A 20,848-nucleotide genomic window follows, 5' to 3' on the forward strand; every position below is an offset into this window, starting at 1 on the left:
TTCAGAGTCCTCAGCCCTCCTGTAGAGCTAGAATATCGTCTATTAGCTATTACCCACATCAAGTTAAGCTTTCTTTCATTTTTGATTTTTCTCTTCCCCCTGCTTATCTAATATCTGTTTCTCTTTCAAACCCAACACTAATTCCTTTCTTTCCTTTCCTTTCTTTCACCCTTTAAGTAACCAGGTGATACAGCAATTATACATGCTTCTGCAAGATAATCAAAATTTTTGTCTTGTGATATCTCTTATTTATCAGTTTTATTTTACATGTTTACTTAAACTGTTCATGTTGATGAAGGCAAACTATATGATGGGTAAGAACACTGACTATCTATAGTTAAAGACAAAGCTAAATTCAAACTCTGGCTTTGCCACTTTTTGGGTGAAAGACCTTAGGGATAGGGATAGATTTTAATTAACAAGAATAACCCTAAAAGAGAGATTTAACTAAAGGATCACTGTGAGAGAGTTAAGTTTTAATATTAGGAAAAAGAATGTTTTCCTGTAATGCTTCTCTTTCTCTCTCCCATCTGATAAAAACTCTACAGATCTCCCCAGTGTTAATAATATCCTAGAATGGTCACAAGACTGCTGTACCTAACTCCTAATAAGGATAGACATGTTGGCTTATCCCACACAAGAACCCACTGTTTTACAGTTCCTTTTATTCCCCATAGTATACACTAAAGTCTCTTACTTTTGACATGACATAGGATACACAAAAGTCTCATACTTATATGCCAGTTATAAGAAATGAAAATTTGAAATATAACTCAAGGATTAAAAAATATACATATACATCCAGATTCAGATTTAGTATAAACTAAATACTGAATACAGATTTAGTATAAACTAAATATAAATACTAATAAATAAATACAGATTTGGTATAAACTAAATATAAACTAAAAGTTTATGACTAAACTTCCTTTTAGTATAAAAGGAAGTTTAGTCATAAACTTCCTTTCCATATTAGATTAAATGTTAACATTTCTTTCATAATTTATAATGTACATAAGTTTTTACCTCTATTCTCTCTGGTAACAGTAATAACACTAAAAAATATTTTAAAATACCTTCAAACCAATCAAAGACAGAAACAAAGTTTGAATTCCCTTGGTGAATTCCTGAACGAGACAGCTATAACAGTTTTCCAGTGGTCTGCTTATTAGCTCCAAGACCTATAAAAGTTAAAATAATGTTATGTTTTGTGTTATTATTAAACATAAATGATGTTCAATATAAAATTTTGTACCTTTGCATGAAACTTGTGGAGCCAGGGGACAAAAACAAAACAACAAAACTCAAAAGAACAAAGAACAAAAATTTAACAGTATCTTTATAAAATTAAAAGTTAAACAGGGAAAATACTTTTTCATTGTCTGAAATAAAAAAATATTCAAACTCTAATTTTTAATCATATAAGAGAAGGATATATCATTTAAAGGAACATTAATAATTAATTTTAAAAGATGATCACATATAAGGGGTTAGACTAAGACCAAGGGGGGGGGAGGAATCAACCAACCAGACTGAGTACTACCTGTTGCTTGTCTTTTTCTTGCAATATGAGGATACTCTCCCCAATAGTATCTATTCCAGCACGGCCAGCTCTGCCAATCATCTGTTTATATTGATTCCTCTTTAAAAATTCCTTAGCAACATAGGGAGCTCTTAAAATAACTCTATGGAATTGATAAAATTAATTAAATTGAATCTACAGCAATAGCACCTATTTTTAAACTCAATTTAATTAGATCTATGTGATATTAAATTTAATGATGTATTAACAAAAAAATAGGTAATTATTATTTACCAAAATCTAGGATGCCTTAGGTTCTTTATGTATATATTTTCAGTAATTCTTTTAAAAATTAAAAAAAATTATTGTACATTGTAATTATACATAGTAGTGAGATTCATTGTTACACATCCATATAGGCAAGTACACAAAGGAATAATAAAATTTGATCATTTTCCCCCCATTTCTTCCTCTCTCCCCTTCCTCTTCCCTCCTTCTGTTCCCCTACTCTACTGGCCTCCCTTTGATTTTCATAAATACCCACTCCCTCCCCTGCTTTCTTTTCCTTTTTCCTCTCTAGCTTTCTCATGGGAGAAAACAGGACTTTGAGTCAGGCCTATTTTGCTTAACATAACTCTCTCAAGTTCCATCTATTTTTCTGAAAATGACATAATTTCATTCTTCTTTATGGCTGAATAAAACTCTATTGTACACATATACCACCTTTTTTCATTCATCAACTGATGGACATACAGACTGGTTCTATAATTTGGCTATTGTGAATTGTGCTGCTATAAGCATGTGTATGTGTATAGCACTATGGTATGCTGACTTTAATTCTTTAGGATCAATACTGAGGAATGGTACAACTGGATCATATGGTGGTTCTATCCCTAGTCTTTTGAGGAAACTTCTTACTAATTTCCATACTGGTTGTACTAATTTACAATCCCACCAACAGTGTAAAAGTGTTCCTTTTCCCTTGCATCTTCTTCGGCATTATTATTTGTATTTTTGAATTTCAGTGTACTTTTGATTTGCATTTCCAGTAATGCTATCAGTTATTTTTTAAATACTTAATAATACCCTTTTTTATTTTATTTTTCTACAAAGGAGTTAGCCAAATCTCAGTTAAGTGGCTTACCCTAAACCAAAAAATTAGTAATTGCCGGAACCATCTTTGAACTCTAGTCTGAATACCTTCAAGGACTATGATCAATCAATAGGAGTAGTCCCCAAAGTTATTTTTGTGTGCATGTGTGGTAATGGGGATCAAACCTGAGGCCTTGCACATACTAGACAAGTGCTCTACCACTGAATTATATTCCCAACTCTTTTTATTTTATTTTGAGACAGGGTCTGAATAAGTTGCCCAGGCTGGCCTCAAACTTTTGATCCTCTTCCTCAGCCTCCAAAGTCACTAGGATTACAGGCATATGCTACTGCAACAAACTCTAAAGTTTCTTTATTTTATATTCCAGAAATGAAAAATCTGACATGCACCACCAAAATATCCATATTTATGAATTTATTTTATTTTGAACTATTTAAAATTGCAGATAACAATTGTGTGTGTGTATGTGTTGTTGTTGTTTTTATAGTACTGGGATCAAACCCAGAGGGTCTCTACAACTGAGACATACTCCCAACCTACTTTATTTGGTTTTGAGACAGGGTCTTGTTAAGTTGCCATGGTTGGCCTCCAACTTGCCTCCCAAGTTGCTGGGATTACAGGCATATGCCACCACTCCTGACTATCAACTATTTTTGATGTACAAAAATGACAATTTGAGTCATACTCAGATATAGAGAAGTCTGTGGTCAGTTTTCCTGTACAAAAGAATAAGAAAAAGCTATGTCATTTACCTATACTAACCAACCTATTTATTTATTTATAAAATTCAACAATCTTAAGACTACTTGAAGAAAACTAACAATATAGAAGAAAAACAAGAACAAATAGAATAAATGTCTAAAATTGATAAAACAAAATGGTACAGAATGTTTAGAAGTTCTAATTAGTATCCACAGAAAATTCCACAGAGATTATATTAAGAATGAGAGTATATTGTTATAAGAAAGTGCCATAATAGAGAATTTTTGGAAATTAAAACTTCATTAAAAAATTCTACTGAACTGTTGAGTAAAGAATGAACAAAGCAAAAGGATATGACTAAAAATTGATTTATGATGTTGTTGCAGTACTGGCAAGTGAACCCAGGGGTACTTTAACCACTGACCTACATTCCTAACCCTTTTTATTTTCTATTTTGAGACAAGGTCTAAGTTGCTTAATTTCTTGCTAACTTGATGAGGCCAGCCTTAAACTTGTGATCCTCCTGCCTCAGCCTCCCAAGTCACTATTACCACTATGTACCAACGCACCCAGCAAAAAACTGATTTTTTGATGTGGAAAGTAAAGTTGAAGAAATTGCATAGCTCAGATAGACTGAAAATGTGTAATTAAAGAAGAACTGGAAGCTTTAACTTTGTATAACTGAAGTTACAAAAGCAGAGAACAGAGATAATGGGAGAAAGAAATAGAGAAATAACCCCCCAAATTAGTTTACATTGCATAGGGAGGCCCTATGCAACTTAGTGAAACCCTGTCTCTAAATGAAATATAAAAAAGGACTGGAGATGTGACTTAATGGTTAAGCACCCCTGGATGTTTAATTCCTGGTACCAAAAAAATAAATAAAAAGAATTCACAATTAAATGGCTTATGAATCAATTCCCCAAGGTTTTTGAGGAAGTCTTTGTTAAACTCTTTCAGATCAATAAAAAAAAAAAAAAAAGAAGAAAAAGCTTGCCAACTGTCTATACAACTAGAATAATAAATCCTAACATTAAAACCAGATAGGGCTGGGCATGGTGGAGCATACCTATAATCCTAGTGGCCTGATAGACTGAGGCAGGAGGATTGAGAGTTCCCAAAGCCAGGCTCAGCAAAAGCAAAGTACTAAGTAACTCAGTGAGACCCTGTTTCTAAATAAAATACAAAATGGGGATGGGGATGTGGCTCAGTGGTTGAGTGCCCCTGAGTTCAATCCCTGGTACCAAAAACAAATAAACAAACAAAAAAACCCAAGAAACAGATGGGGAAAAAAGAAAAGCAGGAAAGAATTCTAATATCAGGAAATCTGCTAATGCTATTTTTCATTAAAATATTAAAGGAAGCCAGGTGTGGTGGCACATGTCTGTAATTCCAGCAGCTCGGGAGGTTGAGGCAGGAGGATCGTGGGTTCAAAGCCAGCCTTAGTAATAGCAAGGCATTAAGCAACTTAGTGAGCCCTGTCTCTAAATAAAATACAAAACAGGGTTGGGGTTGTGGATCAATGGTCGAGTTCCCCTGAGTTCAATCCCCAGTACCAAAAATAAAAAAAGGATTAAAGGGGAAAAAAAAAATGACTCAGCAAATGCTCAAAAAAACAAAAAAAACCCCACATATGATAAATTCGCACCACTACTAAGGGAGTAAAACAATACCAAAACTCTTCATAAAATGGGAATTAAAAAGTTGTGAGCCTGGCCAACACATTCTTATCTCTTACCTTCTTGCTGGTAGGTTGACACCTGCTGCTAGGGTGGATGTGCAGGTAAAAAGGCAGAGAGTGCCTGTGGAATAGGCTTCCTCCAGGAGCCTCCTTTCATCATTTGTTAAACCACTGTGGTGGTAGGCAACTCCGAATGGGATAGTGCGCTTTAAGACAGGACACATGTTGCCACTGCTCATGTTCCTCAAGTTCTTAATCAACTCGCATTTTTCTTTCTCCCTTTGTTTCAGATATTCCCTTAAAATAAAGATCCATTAGAAATATGAACTCTTGGGCTGGGTATATAGTTCAGTGGTAGAATACTTGCCTTACTTCAATGCTAATTTAACTTCCTTAGTTTTTTTTTTAAATCATCATTATAAAGGCACACTATCATTTACTGAAAAGAGTAATTCCTTAATCTTATTCCAAACATTTATATTCTTATAATATTCAATAAAATCAATTCTATATTAGACTAATCTCTACAATAGGATTAGAAGGGTAGATGGAAGGTAACTAGATTAGGATCCAGGTTAATAGTCACTGGCTAAGGGGCCAAAAAGAGTCTGAAAAAAATGATAAAACCACACAAGAGAAACATGTGGAGAAAAAAACTGAACTACTTGTAAAGACATTTTATACTTATTTCTATGGGTACAACAGAGCCAATGTTAAAAAAATTCACGAGCTGGGGATGTGGCTCAAGCGGTAGCGCGCTCGCCTGGCATGCGTGCGGCCCGGGTTCAATCCTCAGCACGACATACAAAGATGCTGTGTCTGCCAAAAACTAAAAAATAAATATTAAAATTCTCTCTCTCTCTCTCTAAAAAAAAAAAATCATAAAATTACAAACCAAGACTTAATTTCTTTTTTTTAATATTTATTTTTTAGTTTTAGTTGGACTCAATATCTTTATTTATTTATGTTTATATGGTGCTGAGGATCAAACCCAGGACCTCACACATCATAGGCAAGTGCTCTACCACTGAGCCACAATCCCAGTCCAAGACTTAATTTCTTAATTACTTAGGAAATTAAATTCAAATGTCCAAATTACTTAAGTGTGAAGATGACTAAGAAAAAAAAAGGCAACGGTATGTAATTAAAGAGAAGTTTAAGCTGAATATGGGATATGATTTATCCCATAATCATTGTAATGATTAGTCCTTTTTGACTAAGTTAGTAGTTCTTGACCTTGGCTGTATGTTGGACTTGCCTGGGTCCCGCTCCCAGATTCTGATTTGTCTAAGATGTATCCTGGACACTAGAATTTTTTAATTTCCAACATAATTCACAGGGCAGCCAATATTTCCAATCACTGATCTCAGCCTTTATATTGGCCAACATTAGCTTACATGTAACCTTAGAATTTTTCCATTTCACATGTAAAATTTACATATGAATTTCACAGATAAGTTTTCTTTCTTTAAGGTCATTTCCTTCAAAATTTAGTATAACAACTGAATACAGTGTTCTGCAAGAAGTAGTCAGTGCTTATTCAATAAATATAACATAGTCCATAATTCATGATAAAAATAAAACAAAATATTTTTAAAAGATTAACATACTTGCTTAAAAATTTGCATATCATTTCTGCTACATTTTCACAGTTCTTTTTACTGGGACAAAAAACTAAGCAAGAATAATTGGGAATAACTTCTGTTACCAATGCTACTAAATGATCAGGATCCATCTTTTTCAAGGTATCAGAATACTGCAAAACAATAAGATGTAGAAACCAGATAGTTAGAAACCATGAAAGCCTACCATTTTTTAAAAATTTTTTATACCTTTATTTTATTTATTTATTTTTATGTGGTGCTGAGGATTGAACCCAGGGCCTTGCACGTGCTAGGCAAGCCCTCTACTGCTGAGCCACAACCCCAGCCCCCACCCCTGAAAGTCTTTCCTTTTTTTTTTAACCTGTGTGTTTAAAAGATAAACAAATAATCCATAATTCTGAATTTATCATTTAATTAATCTTATCATTTCAAAGAAAAGAGAAAACCTACACAAAATATCAAAATTTCACTTTTAGGTTATTTGTTAGAGATTTGATTACTGGGTATATTTAATTTTTTAAAAAAGGTATAAAAAATGAATTAAATTCAAGAAGTGATAATGGAGCTGGGCATGGTGATGCACACCTGTAATCCCAGTGGCTTGGGAGACTGAGGCAGGAGAATTGCAAGTTCAAAGCCAGCCTCAGTAACAGCAAGGTGCAAAGCAACTCAGTGAGACCCTGTCTCTAAATAAAATACAAAAAAGTAGTAGGGACGTAGCTCATTGGTTGAGTGCCCCTGAGTTCAATCCCTGGTGGCAAAAAAAGCAGAAGTGAAAACGGTTAATATTATTAATAACTCTACTACATATCTATATCCACCAAAGCGGAACAAGAGTCCAGAGAGAGAAACACAGATTGATCTTAATATTGTCAAAGGACTGCATAAGACATATCCTCTACAATTTCAAATATATATTTTTTAAACATAGATTCACTAATACTAAAGGACAGACTTTAAAAAATAAAAAAAATTTAACACTGAACTATGATTTTTTGTAACACTAAACAGGCATAAGAAACTCAAAGAACATGAAAGGTAAAGTTATATAAGATCTCAGTTCATTTTACTTTACTGAAAATGAATTAAGATGTAGATTTAGGATATCTTAAAGAATTTTAAAATTGCTATAAAATTCCTTTCTCCTCTTTTCAGTATTCCTCATAAAAGTCACAAGAAATTAACACAGTAGAAATTAACATTTTTATGCACCGATATCTGACCTACCTGGACCATGAATTATTCTTTTGTTGTTACTACTAAATAAATAAACATTTATAGAAGTTTCCAAATTTTCTTAGTTCACAGAACTCCAAGGTAAAAAGATATACATAACAGTTTTATTAAACTCAAACAATTTAATAGATCCATACTTCCTCACAACTTACTAGCACTTGAATTAAAAAAAAATTTAATTCTCAAATAACTCAACAAAGGGATACGTACAAACTTGGTACTGTCTTTATAACTTTGGAATAAAACTAAACACAGCTGCCTTCTTCTGTTTCAGGTTAATTTTCACATGGCATTGGCTTACAGTGACTACAAAAACCTCAACTTTAGTGCCCATGGTTTAGGTCAATGGTGCAGTCATTGCTGTAAAGTCTTGGGTTTGATACTCAGCACCATACACACATACACAAAACCCACACAAACACAACTTCACAAATATTTAGTGTCACAGAAAGGAAGATAAGGTGATATGGTGTTAAAACTGGAAACTAGCTACACTGAATCAATAGTATCTGGTCCAACATATGTCAGATATGAGCCATTTTTCTCAAAAATTTAAACTGTCTCATGGCATCCATGCAAATCTTCTGTGATGTCCCAACACACATGGGCAAAGTACAGGAACCTGGGATATAAAGGTTATAAACATTACCTTATAATTGAGGAGACGTGAAAAAGTCATGCCACTGTCAGCTTTGCTGTCGACCTCATATATTGTATCATTTATTTTCAGATATTCTTTTAGTTCAACCTTGAATTTTAAAACATTGCAATTAATACCACATATCTTCAATTTTAAATTTTGTGAAATATGATATAGAAAGGACAGCTATGCAAGTATTTTAGCTTTTTTAAGATATCTAAAATATGTTTCAACTTAAAATGCTAAAGTTCTTGCTTTACCATTTCTTTATTGCCTCTTTAAATCAACATAGGGATTAATACTTTTGAAGAAAGATTTGAATTAAGTAGTCTAATGTCCAAAAGGAAAACGCTTTGGTATTTGTTACAAGAAGTACAAGGGAGTCACAGTGCTCACATCCTTTATCTTCTATAAAGGAGTTACCTTCTCTCTTAAGATCTAAAACTTCCTATGTGAGTCATCAGCTTTAATTCTAAAACCAACATATTATTTTTAATTTAAGTATTTGTGGACAAAAATAGTTTGTGAACACATCTCATTTCATTTTTAAAAGAACAGTGTCTAAGCTAGGCATGTTGACGTATGCCTGTAATCCCAGTGCCTTGGGAAAAGTCAGGAGGATCACAAGTTCAAAGCCAGCCTCAGCAATGATGAGGTACTTAGCAACTCAGTGAGACCCTGTCTCTAAATAAAATACAAAATGGGGCTGGGGATGTGACTCAGTGGTTGAATGCCCCTGAGTTCAATTCCTGGTACCAAAAAAAAAAAAAAAAAAAAAAAGATAATGTAAAGTTCAAAAAATATTTTTTTTTAATATTTTTTCCAAAAATATTTGAAAATATTCCCTGGGGATTGGATCCAGAGACAATGTCACATCCCCAGCCCTTTTCATTTTTAAAAATTTTGAGATAGTTTCTCAATAAATTATTTAGGGCCTCATTAAGTTGCTGAGGCTGGCTTCAAACTTGTGATCCTCCTCCCTCAGTCTCTCAAGTTACTGGGATTATAGTCATGCACCACCATGCCCATCTTAAAACCTATTTCTAGAAAATTTTCAAATTTGGAATGTAAAAATATTATATTTCAAATTAAGAACTGGTGTTTTTCAAACATTATTTTCTGAAAGCCTATTTAAGACAAAGAACATGTGCACTATTACTGTAGACAGGCAGTACATGTATGAGATATTTTCAAATAAATATGAAGTATGTTTGTTTATTTCCTTCAAATACCTTGGGAACGCTATTACTGAGGAGTTTAAATTTAAATGCATGTTAAGTCTTAACTTATTAAGAAAGAATAACAATCAAAACATAGCTACTTGAAAATATTTTAAGATAAAATCTTCAATGTGTCAGTAACTCCAAGCACATCTCACTAAACTGTGGCCAGCTAAAAATTTACGTTAAAAAATAAGAAGTGAAAAAATGGTCTGAAAAAATTCACTCAATATGGGCTGGGGCTGTGGCTCAGCAGTAGCGCACTTGCCTGGTATGTGTGAGGCACTGGATTCGATTCTCAGCACCACATATAAATAAATAAAAAATAATAAAGGTCTATCAACAACTAAAAAAAAATATTTTAAAAAAATTTCAGGGCGGGGCTGTGGCTCAGTTAGGGCGGGGCTGTGGCTCAGTTGGTAGAGGGCTTGCCTCACATGCTTAAGGCCCTGGGTTCAATCCCTAGCACCACAAAAGAAAAAAATTTCACTCAATAAATGTTCACTGAGGCAACATAGGCCAGGCATTATTCCCAAGTGCTATGGATACATTAGGGACCCAAGCCAAGAACCCCAACCTCAAAGAATTAATATTCTCTATATACAAACTATTAGCATATACTATGGTGAGTGCAGTTATGCCCCTTCACTACCCCATAGAATTTTAAAATATACTATATTTACTTTTATTTCTAATATGAATATATAACAAATCAATACCGTGCAAACCTTAGGGTACATACTGGTCTAAACTGACTGGTATAATATTCTGCTTGAAGGAACTGTTGGAGGTCTTCAACGTTGTTTAATGTTGCACTCATACCAATAACCTGAGTTGTTTCTGAAACAAAAACAAAACAATCTTAAAAGTATTAAGAAAATGCAGCATTTAATATATCATAAAACAATTTAGCAATATTTTATGCTCTGAATACTTCCTAAATAATATGGGAAAGGGGTAGTGGGGAGAGAGTAAGAAAACTAAAAATGCAGGTTGAATACCCTTTATCTGAAATGCTTGGTAAAAGAATTGTTTCAGATTTTCGATTTGTCAGATTTGAATATTATATACATTTGAATATTATATACATATATATTTGAATATTTGAATATACATAAAGAAATATTTTACGGAGGTGGACCAAAGACTAAACAAAAAATTCATTTATTTCATAAGCATCTTATACATGTAGTTTGAAGGTAATTTTACATAATATTTTATGTACCTGCATTTTGACTTAGTCTTGGTTGCTCACAGAACCTTCAAGCAGGAATATTATGACCATCAAATGAGGTCAGTGAAATTTTCCACTTGTAGCATTGTCTTGGCACTCAAGTTTTGGATTATGACACACTTCATATTTTTGGTTTTCAGATTGGGAATGCTCAAACTGCATATGACCAGAATATTAATCTGGCAATCAAATAATGCAATCTTTCAGGAATCCTGAAAGTTATTACTTAGAATTTTGTAAAATTTCAAATGTGGCAAGAAGTAGGATATTTATTAAGGCTTTTAAACAAAAATAATGGGTATAAATAGGTATGTGGCTATCTGAATCATCTTTATGAGAAGTTACAATATGTTTCTTTGGGTGATGGACACTTGTAGGATATAGGGCTAAATGAGTCCAAAACTCTTGCAACTTGAAAGTTCTTCAGGTAATCTTGCTATCAGGTTGCCAACATTTTCAAAAATTTTTAAAATACATGAAGCTCATGAAATTCTATGAATTCCTAGGTGTAAAAAATGGTTGCTTTTGTATTTAGCTATCAAATTAAAAACCCAAGAAGCCTTTTTAGCAAATGTTTCTTCATTGCTACTCTCTTGTTTTGAAGGGATCATTCAGGATGTTATCTGAAAAAGAACTAAGTGCTATTCCTTCCTACTTCATTAAGGTGGACTCTAAATCTGAAGAGGTGAGCAGAGGGAGGGTCAAATAAAAAAGGCAGTGCTATGAATTTGGGATTTATGCAGAAAACAAAGGGAAGCTATTAAAAGATGGCAAATAGTAAAATAAACTAATTGCTTCTGGGAAAGATCATTGATTCTACACCAGACAGTGCAGAAGAAAGAACAAAGGAGAAGCTTGGTACTTTCTGTAGCAATCCAGGTTAAGTAAAGGATGAGGTCTTGAATTAAAGAGGTAGTAGTGAAAAGGGGCAGAAAGAAAATAATTTAAAATACATTCATGAGGTAAATCAGATAGGAAGAGTGAAGACTGTAAGATTTTATCCAGCTGAGGTTGGAGAATCATTTGAGTCCAGGAGTTTGAGGTCTGATGGGGCTACAATGCAAGCGGGGGTGGGCTGGTGGTGGTGGTGAGGGCTAACTTGGCTGGCTAAGGATTCAGACTGAAGAATGAGTTTGAAGGAAAAGAGTGAGTCTCTGACCAAGCTTTGGTTAGGCTTGGTTGCTCACAGAACATTCAAACAGGAGTCTCCAGTTGGCAGCTGATATTATTCAGAAAAGAGTTATTATAGTCTGGAAACACAGACTGGGAATACAGACTAAAAGTCACTGGCACACAGCAGTCCTTGAAGTCATGAGTATGGATGACAATTAGTAGGCACTATAGGAAACATGGGAAAAGCCTAAGATGAATTTATGCTAACTAAAATGTACAAAATGAATAAGCTTAGCTATGACAGAATAAAAAGAAGGAGCCACTAAAAAGGTTAATTTTATTCAAATATCTATTAAGCATGAGGCACTGGTGATAGGCCAAATTATACAATAGCAAACATCATGTAGCAGGTACAGATGTTTTAAAAAGATTAACCTGTGTCATCTTTGCAGCAATTCAGTGAGAAAAGTTCTACTACTCTCACCCACATTTAATGCCTAAGGAAGCTTAGGCACTGTTGATAGAACTTGCCCAAGGTCATGTAGAAAAGTGAGCCAAGATTCAAAAAGTCTGTCTTCAGCCATTATGCTCTGCTATCTTTCAAAGCTAAGCTATGATCCCACTTACAAAGAGATAGTAGGAAAGTCAAGAGAAAATGTTTCTGCACACAAACGAAAAATAGTCAAACATTGAAATAAAATTAAGATGTTCATTGAATTTGACAAATAGGTGATCATTTCCTCTCTTCCTCTTCTTTAAGTCCTACAGAATTTATGACCATTAACAAACCATCTTTTCTTCTTCTTTTGAAACCAGGCAGGTTTTAACCATTGAGCTACATCCCTAACCCTTTTTATTTATTAATTTTTTTTTTTGAGACAGGATCTTGATAAATTGACTAGGCTAGTCTCAAACTTGCAATTTTCCTGACTCAGCGTTTGAAGTAGCTGGAATTCCAGATGCGTCACCACCACACCTGGCCACCATATGTCTTCTTATTCATTTGCTCATTATCTGTTCACTTTCATTAAAATATAGGCTTGATGAAAGAAGGGAGTTGTTCTATTTACTGCTGTATTTACAGTAAGTGTTCAATAAATATTTTTTTAAACGAATGATTTTAAAGTGCTGTAACCTACCAAAATACAGCTGCTGTCAAAACTAATTTGGGGAAGCTGAGCTTGCAGCTTAGTGGTGGAGCATGCACTTAGCAAGTGTGAGGCCCTGAGTTCAATCCCCAGCATCTCCATCCACAAATCTTAAGATTTGATTTTATTGTTAATAACTATTCCATATACAGGCTAAGTATTACAGCATTATATCAATAAATGTAGAGATGACATTTAAAATAAATATTTCATGTACATTTAAAGACTATTTGATATTGCAAACTAATTCCTTAAAGTAACCAATTAAATATCCTACTTTATTGGGATTATGATGATAGTTATGACACCCTTCCTGAGTGGAATGGTCCAGGCACTGTGGAATGCTTTAAATGTTTTAACTCAGAACACTCACAATTCTCTCCTCAGGTTGAGGCTGTTACTATCTCCATAGATAAAGAAACACAAAAGTTGAGTGATGTGACTATGCAAACAGACCTAATGAGTGTACAGGAATAAGAGGTGATTCCTTAAATACTATGGTACTCATTCCTACTGTGCAGGGGCACACATGTGTAATCCCAGCAGCCTGGGCAGCTGAGACAGGAGGATCGTGAGTTCAAAGCCAGCCTCAGCATCTTTGAGGCACTAAGCAACTCAGTGAGACCCTGTCTCTAATAAAATATAAAACTGGGCTGGGAAGTGACTCAGTGGTTGAGTGCCCCTGAGTCAATCCCGGGTACTTCCCCATCTACCACCAAATAAAAGAATTCTATTCATTCAACAAAAATTTATATATTTACTTTAGAAATTAAAAAAAAAAAACCACCTAAGGCAGAAAGCTTAAGTATCTTGCTATAGGTTACGTAATCTACTGATAGAATTAAGTTATTTATATATAGGTATTTTGATTAGAAGTCAATAAATACTTACTGCTGATGTAGAGAATTTTTGCTAGGGTCATTTCCAGTATAGCACCCCGGCTCCCTTCACCAATCATGTGCAACTTTGAAATGAAAAGAAAAGGGGCAGAGAAGTAAATCTTCATACAATGCCCACATAAACCATGAATATATTTGTATAGAATGAATATGTAATCCTTGCTTTATAACTCTTTAACATTTTGAATATAACAACTATAGTACATATATATTAATCCACTGGTATTTTAAGTTAATGATAAATACAAATATTTGCACTTCAATAAACACTTGACATAAAACCAGATTTAAGATTATCAAGAATGAAATATCTTCACCTGAACCGTATATATATTAAAATACTTTTTGTTATATAGATACTAAGCAGATTCACATAATAATCAGATTGATGAATATAGTACAATAAAAATGTCAATAAATTACAAAGTAGTAACCAACCTCATCTACAACAACCAGACCCAGACTGTCAATCCTTCCAGTTTCGATCAAGGAGTTCACCAAGCTATGTCCTTTTTCAATAGTGGCAATATATAGCGATTTCTTTTCCCTTCTTTTAATTGGAGGAAATCTTCCTTTGCTTCCAGCATATTCTTCAACAAAGAAACCTAGTTCTATAGCAAAACTCGACAAACTTGAAATCTAGAATATTAGTTAAAATGAACAAAAACAAAACACAAAGACCTCTAATTATTAAGTGCTCACAAGGATTTAAAAAAGAAAAGCTAAAGTAGTGTTGAATATCAGTCAATGGAATAGGTCAGATTAGACACACATATCTAATAAATATCATAAAAATAAGGTGTTGATCTTTGCAAAATAAATGCAATGTTTAAACCACATAATAAATGTGAAAATAAACTTCCTCTTTTGATGTCAAAAAAAGCATCAGAAAAACTCATTTGTTTTATACAAATTGGTTAATTTTTGCCTTAGAAACAGGCTAAATAGTAATAGAACATTTAGGGTAGAATTCAATCCACAATTAAAAAAATAAAACTAGTACTAGAGGAGATTTTAAGTAAGTATTCTGTTGCTTTTGTACATCCTAAAAGTACTACTGAATTGTGTGTGTGTGTATATATATATATATATATATATATATATATATATTTATATATATATAAATATTATATAGTTACTAAGCAGTTTCACATAATAATCAGATTGATGAATACAGTATGTTAGTATAATAAAAATGTCAATAAATTACAAAGTAGTAAATATTTAAGATAGAATTTTCTATTATTATCACAAAGAAGTACTGCTTTATAGTCAGTAAAAGTCATTAGTAGTGTTTATGCTGATGTTTAGATCTTAATGTTACAATAATATTAGCAAATAACACTTTTTTTTTAAACACACCTTTTCTTGGACAATTGCCACATATGGAAGGATCATTAAAACATCCTTCCGTCTGCAAAGCAGTTCTTGTAGCATTAAAATCTCGGCCACAAGGGTTTTTCCACCACTTGTTGGTAAGGAATATATTAAATTTTTTCTTTCTTGCACAGAACTCAGTGTTAAGCAAGTATGTTGCCATTCTGTGGAATTACAGAGAAAAAACAGAAATTATTTCCTCTTTTCTTATTGTTAATCTCAAGGAAGTTTTCCAAGAAGGTAAAAATCAACTCCTTCATCTTGTGGCAATCTTCTCCTAGAAGCAAATGCAGTTATAATCTATGTTAAATGTCAAAAATCCCAAATGTGCAATGTGGACAGCCAGTAAGAATTTAGTTCAGGCCTACTTAACAGTGTGAATAACTACTCTACCTCATCACCAGCTGGAGATTCTAACAGGGCAGCCCGGTGGACAAGGACATGTCATTTAGAACATCAGAGGATCAAAAGGACAGTAAAAAGACCTGTGGGTCTTTTAAGTTCTTCCTTTTACATCCTGTAAGCAGAATATGTAAGTTTATCTTCCTCGTTTACCTAAAAGCCATTTTAAAGAGAAACCGAAGGAGGAGAAATAAAACAAAGCAAAACCAAACCAAAAACAACAAAAAACAAAACAAAAAAACCCAAACCAAAACAACAACAACAAAAAAAAAAACAAAACAAACAAACAAAAAAACCCTATGAGATTCTGCACAAACTTGGGGACTTGAACTTCATATGGAATGGAAACTACTTTAAACTGACAGAATTGTTTAAATCAGAAAAGGTAAAGATTACTACCTGGCAGTCAATTCCCACAATTTGCAAAGATGGGATTCATGAAAACAGATCAGATTCAAGATATGATGTGAAAACTATAATAGTTACTCCAGAGTAATTTGACAAGGGAGAGCATTAAAAATCTTCAAAAATATACATTAGTATTTTATCAGAAGAAAAGCAAATGACATATTTCACAACAGGAAGAATTGCAAGTGGCTAATAAATACATAAAATATGCTCAACTATAATCTGTTAGGTTGGCAAAGTAAACAATTATCAAAAAAAAAAAAAAGAAATAAAAAATAAATGTCCCATGCTTGTGAAATCTAGAACTGAATAGAGTAAGAACAGGTGTTCTTCTGTATAGTTTGTGAGAACATAAACTACTACAATCTTTTTGGAAAGTAATCTAGCAGTATCAGAAATAAAAGTACAAGCCATGTGTGGTGGTGCACACCTGCAATCCCTGCTACTTGGGAGGCTGAGGGAGGAAGAGCAAAAGTTCAAGGGCAACCTGGCAATTTAGCAAGACTGTCTCAAAATAAAATTAAAAAGCTGTGGGTGTAGCCCAGTAGTAAAGTAATCATGTGTGAGGTCCTGGTACCAAATAAATAGATAAGTTAAAAAAAAAAAAAAAAAGGGAAATCCATATGTGGACAATTTTTATATGTTCACTATATAGTTAAAGCAGATCATAAATGTGTTGAACATGAACCAAAGCATGTGCAAATATTTGAAAAAAATTATTCATAAGTTGGGCTTAAAAATAGTTTTTTAAGAATTAAAGGAATGGTTTCTAGGATATTTACAAAGCTATTTAAAATAGTTATGTCTGAATAACAGTGTTAAAAATTATTTGTTGGGCTGGGGATGTGGCTCAAGGGGTAGCGCGCTCGCCTGGTATGAATGCGGCCCGGGTTCGATCCTCAGCACCACATACCAACAAAAGATGTTGTGTCCGCCGAGAACTAAAAAAAAAAAAATAAATATTAAAAAAAAAGAGATGTCTTTAAAAAAAAAAATTATTTGTTGTTTTGTTTAGTGAGTCCCAAATATTTACAATGATTATATTACTCTTGTAGAGACTTTATTTCCTGTAGTCCTGCTTCTCCAACCTGATTGTCTTCTCCTTGAAAACCCACATTTTCAGACAGCTCCTAAGATCCCAACAGGAGTTCCAGAAATACTAATACAGTGATAGGCTGATGAACTGATCTCTCAGTACGGCAGCAACCATCCCTTCTTTGTTTAAAGTGATGCATTGAAAAGATATGAAAGGACCCAGATTTTTAAAAAAACATCAAACATTATTACTCTGCTACAATGTTTTTTTTCACTTAAATATTAATGCCACTGTCTTTTAACATGCTTAATTTTAATCAATAGGATTATTAACTTCCTCATTCAAGACATGAGAATGTTCAAAGAAATTTCAACTAAATTTGGCAGAGAAAATAAAGCTAGCTAATGCCAGCTAAGAAAACTGTGTACAGCTAGATAATCAAAGAAAAAACAGAAACAGGGTGTCAAAAAAAATTTTTCAAGAACAGTGTGGTCAATATCTGCAGGTAAGCTACCAAGAAGTCAGGTAGGTTAAATATTGGAATTACCACTGAGTTTAGATACCATAATCATCATTTCTCAGGCAAGAGTACAGAACCCAAATTGGAGTAGGTCAAAGAAATATTCAAAATAAGGAAAAATAAAATAAGCACAAAAAACGGTTTGAGAAATGTTTGAGTATGAAGGGAAGAAAAGAGGTTCAAGGTGACAGGATAGGGATGGAAGGTTGAGACAAATAATACTGGACTTTCAAAATAAGAAATATAATCATGGAAGCATTTGCTTCTATTGATTTACACTAATTTTATGATAATGGAGAATTTTGTTTTTATTCCAGAAAAAAGCATTACCATATAATTTTTCAATTCCTTTGAACTGAACATAAAGGTCTCTCACTTTGCTGGGCAATGAGTAAAAAGGACCAAGATCATCTGATGAAGACTCAATTGTTTTCTTAGCAACATTAATTTCTTCAGATAGGACAGTCTCTTTGAGCTGTTTACTCCTAGAAAATATTGGTGTTTGGGCCTTTGCATTTCCAGTCATGGTACTTTTTAGATGATCTTTAATACTTTTTCTCCTACTTGTATCTGAATTACTTCTGACTTTAGAAGAGGATCCATCATTTTGCTCTTGTTGTTTTATGCAATTATGGGACAATTCTTCATTCACAGTATTGGGAAAGGATGAACTCCCATCCCTTTTTTCAGTCAACTGATCACCCAAATCATTTGAAGAGTTCTGCAAATTTTCAAAGTATAAAACCTGAGAAGAAGGCAAATCATACAAAACATCAGTTCCAGGTTCAATAGGGACATCTTCATGCTCAGTCTGGTTCTCCGTGTGCTCATCACTTTTGTATTCAGTAAAGTTGCTTACAGTAGTAACACCGAGTTTGTTTTTTATGCTTTCTGAACAAAAATCTTCAGTGGCAAAGTCTGTAGCATGCTTCCTTTGTTCAGAAAGTTGTAAGTATTTCTGTTCCAAATCATCAACTTGAGCTAAAAAGGAGTTTTCAGTAAAGCTATCATAGTCACCAAACATGTCCTCTTCACTGTCATTATGCTGGAAAGAAAACAAAAATACTTACAGGCAATTCCAGATTCATGACTGACAGAAGTTTCACTACAGAGGAAAAAGGAAAACAAGGCCGGGTAGGTGGGGGAATTTCATGAAAATCAAAGGAAGATCAATAGAGGAAAGGGCCTAAGGAGTGGGAAGTAAAGAGGGAGTGGGAAAGTGTTGGGAAGTGATATTGGCCAAATCATACTGTTATATTGTGTGCATGTACGAACGTGCAACAACAAACCCCATCTTAAATACAACTAAAATGCATAAATAAAAAATGTGGAATGAAGGCTGGGGTTGTGGCTTAGCAGTACAGTGCTTGCCTACCATGTGTGAGGCTCTGCGTTTGATCCCCAGCACCATATAAAAATAAATAAAATCAAGGTGTTGTGTCACATTACAACTAAAAAATAAATTTAAAAAAATGTGGAATGAAATAAAATTCATTACTAAAGCAAATAATAACATCTTCAGCCTAGGGCTGTATCAAGTACATAATTATATTTAAGTCCTGTAAGCCACCCTATAAATAGATATAATTATTACCATTTTACAGATGAAAAACATGGAGGCCCAGAGAAGTGCTCCTGGATGAAACACTGGGCTACTTCTTTGGTTTTTGGTGGTGGGGATTGAAACCATGGCCTGGCACAGGCTCTCTAATGCCCCTAGGATTCTAATGCTTAAACCTGTGCTAAATTGTTAAACAACTGCAAGAATGACAGCCTCTGGGAATTGCATCTCTCCCTTCCAATCCCGGGCTCTGAGGCAGTGACTGGCCTATAACAAAAAGTTGTACCACAATATACTACAGAGAAATTCTCTTGAATTTGGAATTGATAACAGAATGCGTGTACACTGACTTAGGGAGCTCTATTGAACAGAAGAGACACTTTGAGACAGCAAGAGTGTAGCGACACAGAATTTGAAGTGAGAAAGTAGTTTCTCAATTTCTTAGGGTCTGATTACTGTTGTAAAATCTAGATAATGTAGCTTGTTTAACACAGTAACTAGGGCATAATGGGTCTTCAATAAACAGCTTTTATTAGTAAAGTAGGGGCAGTAGGAATTTCAAAGTCTGGGTTTGCGTCTCAGTTATGTCACTTAATTGCTGGATGTAAAATTTTTGTATCTACGTTTCATGTCTATATAGAAGTGGGGATAACTGGGCAATACCTCAGTATTGTTACAACAGCAGTAACAAAATAAGTTACAACAGCAGTAACAAAAGTGAGGGAGGAAATGAAAGGTATTTTATCTAACTGGTTAATTGTCTGCACTTGGTTAGAAACTGCCTCAATTTGGCAGTTTCACGTCCCCTATATCTGGTTTCTCACCCCTTTAGGTGGGCAAGCGAAGTAGGAGGCCCAGGTTTGTATCAGCGCCCCAAAGGTCATAAGGAGGACAAGGCCCTCGGGGGAATTTGAGAGCTGATGGGGTTGTACCTCAACAGGTTGCACGCCCACGGTTTTCCGCCGCCGGCTCCTGGCTACCATCTCCTCCTCCTTTTCTTCCTGCTCATCGCGGGACTGGAGCTGGGCCGCCGAGGGGATGGCAGAAGTGCTTGCTAGGCTAGGGCGGTTCCTTTTGCGGACCGACACCCGCCGGCGGATGCGGGAACAACCTTCCTCCATGACTGGGTCCGAAAACGCTGCCCCGACTTTGTCCACAGTGACTCAGCCGCCAACCTCGAAAGGAGGGCTGAGCGGAGGTGGATACAGGGAGAAAGTGCTGGCGTCTCCATCCACCTTTCGTAAAGACCTCAAACTTATTCCCAGGGCTCTCGGACCGGAACCTGGAAGATAAACTAGACGTCCGCCCTCTCGGTCCAATCGCAAATGTCACTTGATTCTGGCGCGGTGAGTGCGGGATTCAAAACCTGCTGCGCAGGCGCACTAAGAAACCCCCTTTCGCGTTTTTTTTTCCGCGTTCGCCTACGGAACC

General features: G+C 34.5%; 1 protein-coding gene across 15 annotated transcripts in view; it reads right to left on the reverse strand.

Annotated features, from left to right (window-relative positions):
- Positions 1-20,842, reverse strand: part of Helq (helicase, POLQ like) — a 45,916-nt gene extending 25,074 nt beyond the window's left edge. For 2 of the 15 annotated variants that reach the window (XR_005736930.2, XM_078021520.1), the window contains exons 1-11: positions 20,350-20,839; positions 18,187-18,901; positions 15,476-15,654; positions 14,552-14,752; positions 14,106-14,178; positions 10,462-10,559; positions 8,509-8,607; positions 6,630-6,775; positions 5,077-5,316; positions 1,544-1,685; positions 1,077-1,181 (exon numbers count right to left, since the gene is read on the reverse strand). Coding sequence is in view for 13 of the 15 variants with exons in the window: in XM_078021520.1 (XP_077877646.1) it covers positions 1,077-1,181; positions 1,544-1,685; positions 5,077-5,316; positions 6,630-6,775; positions 8,509-8,607; positions 10,462-10,559; positions 14,106-14,178; positions 14,552-14,752; positions 15,476-15,654; positions 18,187-18,901; positions 20,350-20,538 (2,187 nt within the window). In the remaining 2 variants the exon portion in view is untranslated. Of the gene's footprint in view, positions 1-1,076; positions 1,182-1,543; positions 1,686-3,176; positions 3,353-5,076; positions 5,317-6,629; positions 7,310-8,494; positions 8,608-10,438; positions 10,560-14,105; positions 14,179-14,551; positions 14,753-15,475; positions 15,655-18,186; positions 18,902-20,349 lie in introns of those variants that run through there. The other 13 variants (XM_040292202.2, XM_021735941.3, XM_013364766.4 and 10 more) reach the window with 13 other exon arrangements.
- Positions 20,843-20,848: the final 6 nt, after the last annotated feature.

Source organism: Ictidomys tridecemlineatus, chromosome 9 (genome assembly GCF_052094955.1).
Source record: "Ictidomys tridecemlineatus isolate mIctTri1 chromosome 9, mIctTri1.hap1, whole genome shotgun sequence".
In the NCBI taxonomy this organism is placed as follows: Eukaryota; Metazoa; Chordata; class Mammalia; order Rodentia; family Sciuridae; genus Ictidomys; species Ictidomys tridecemlineatus.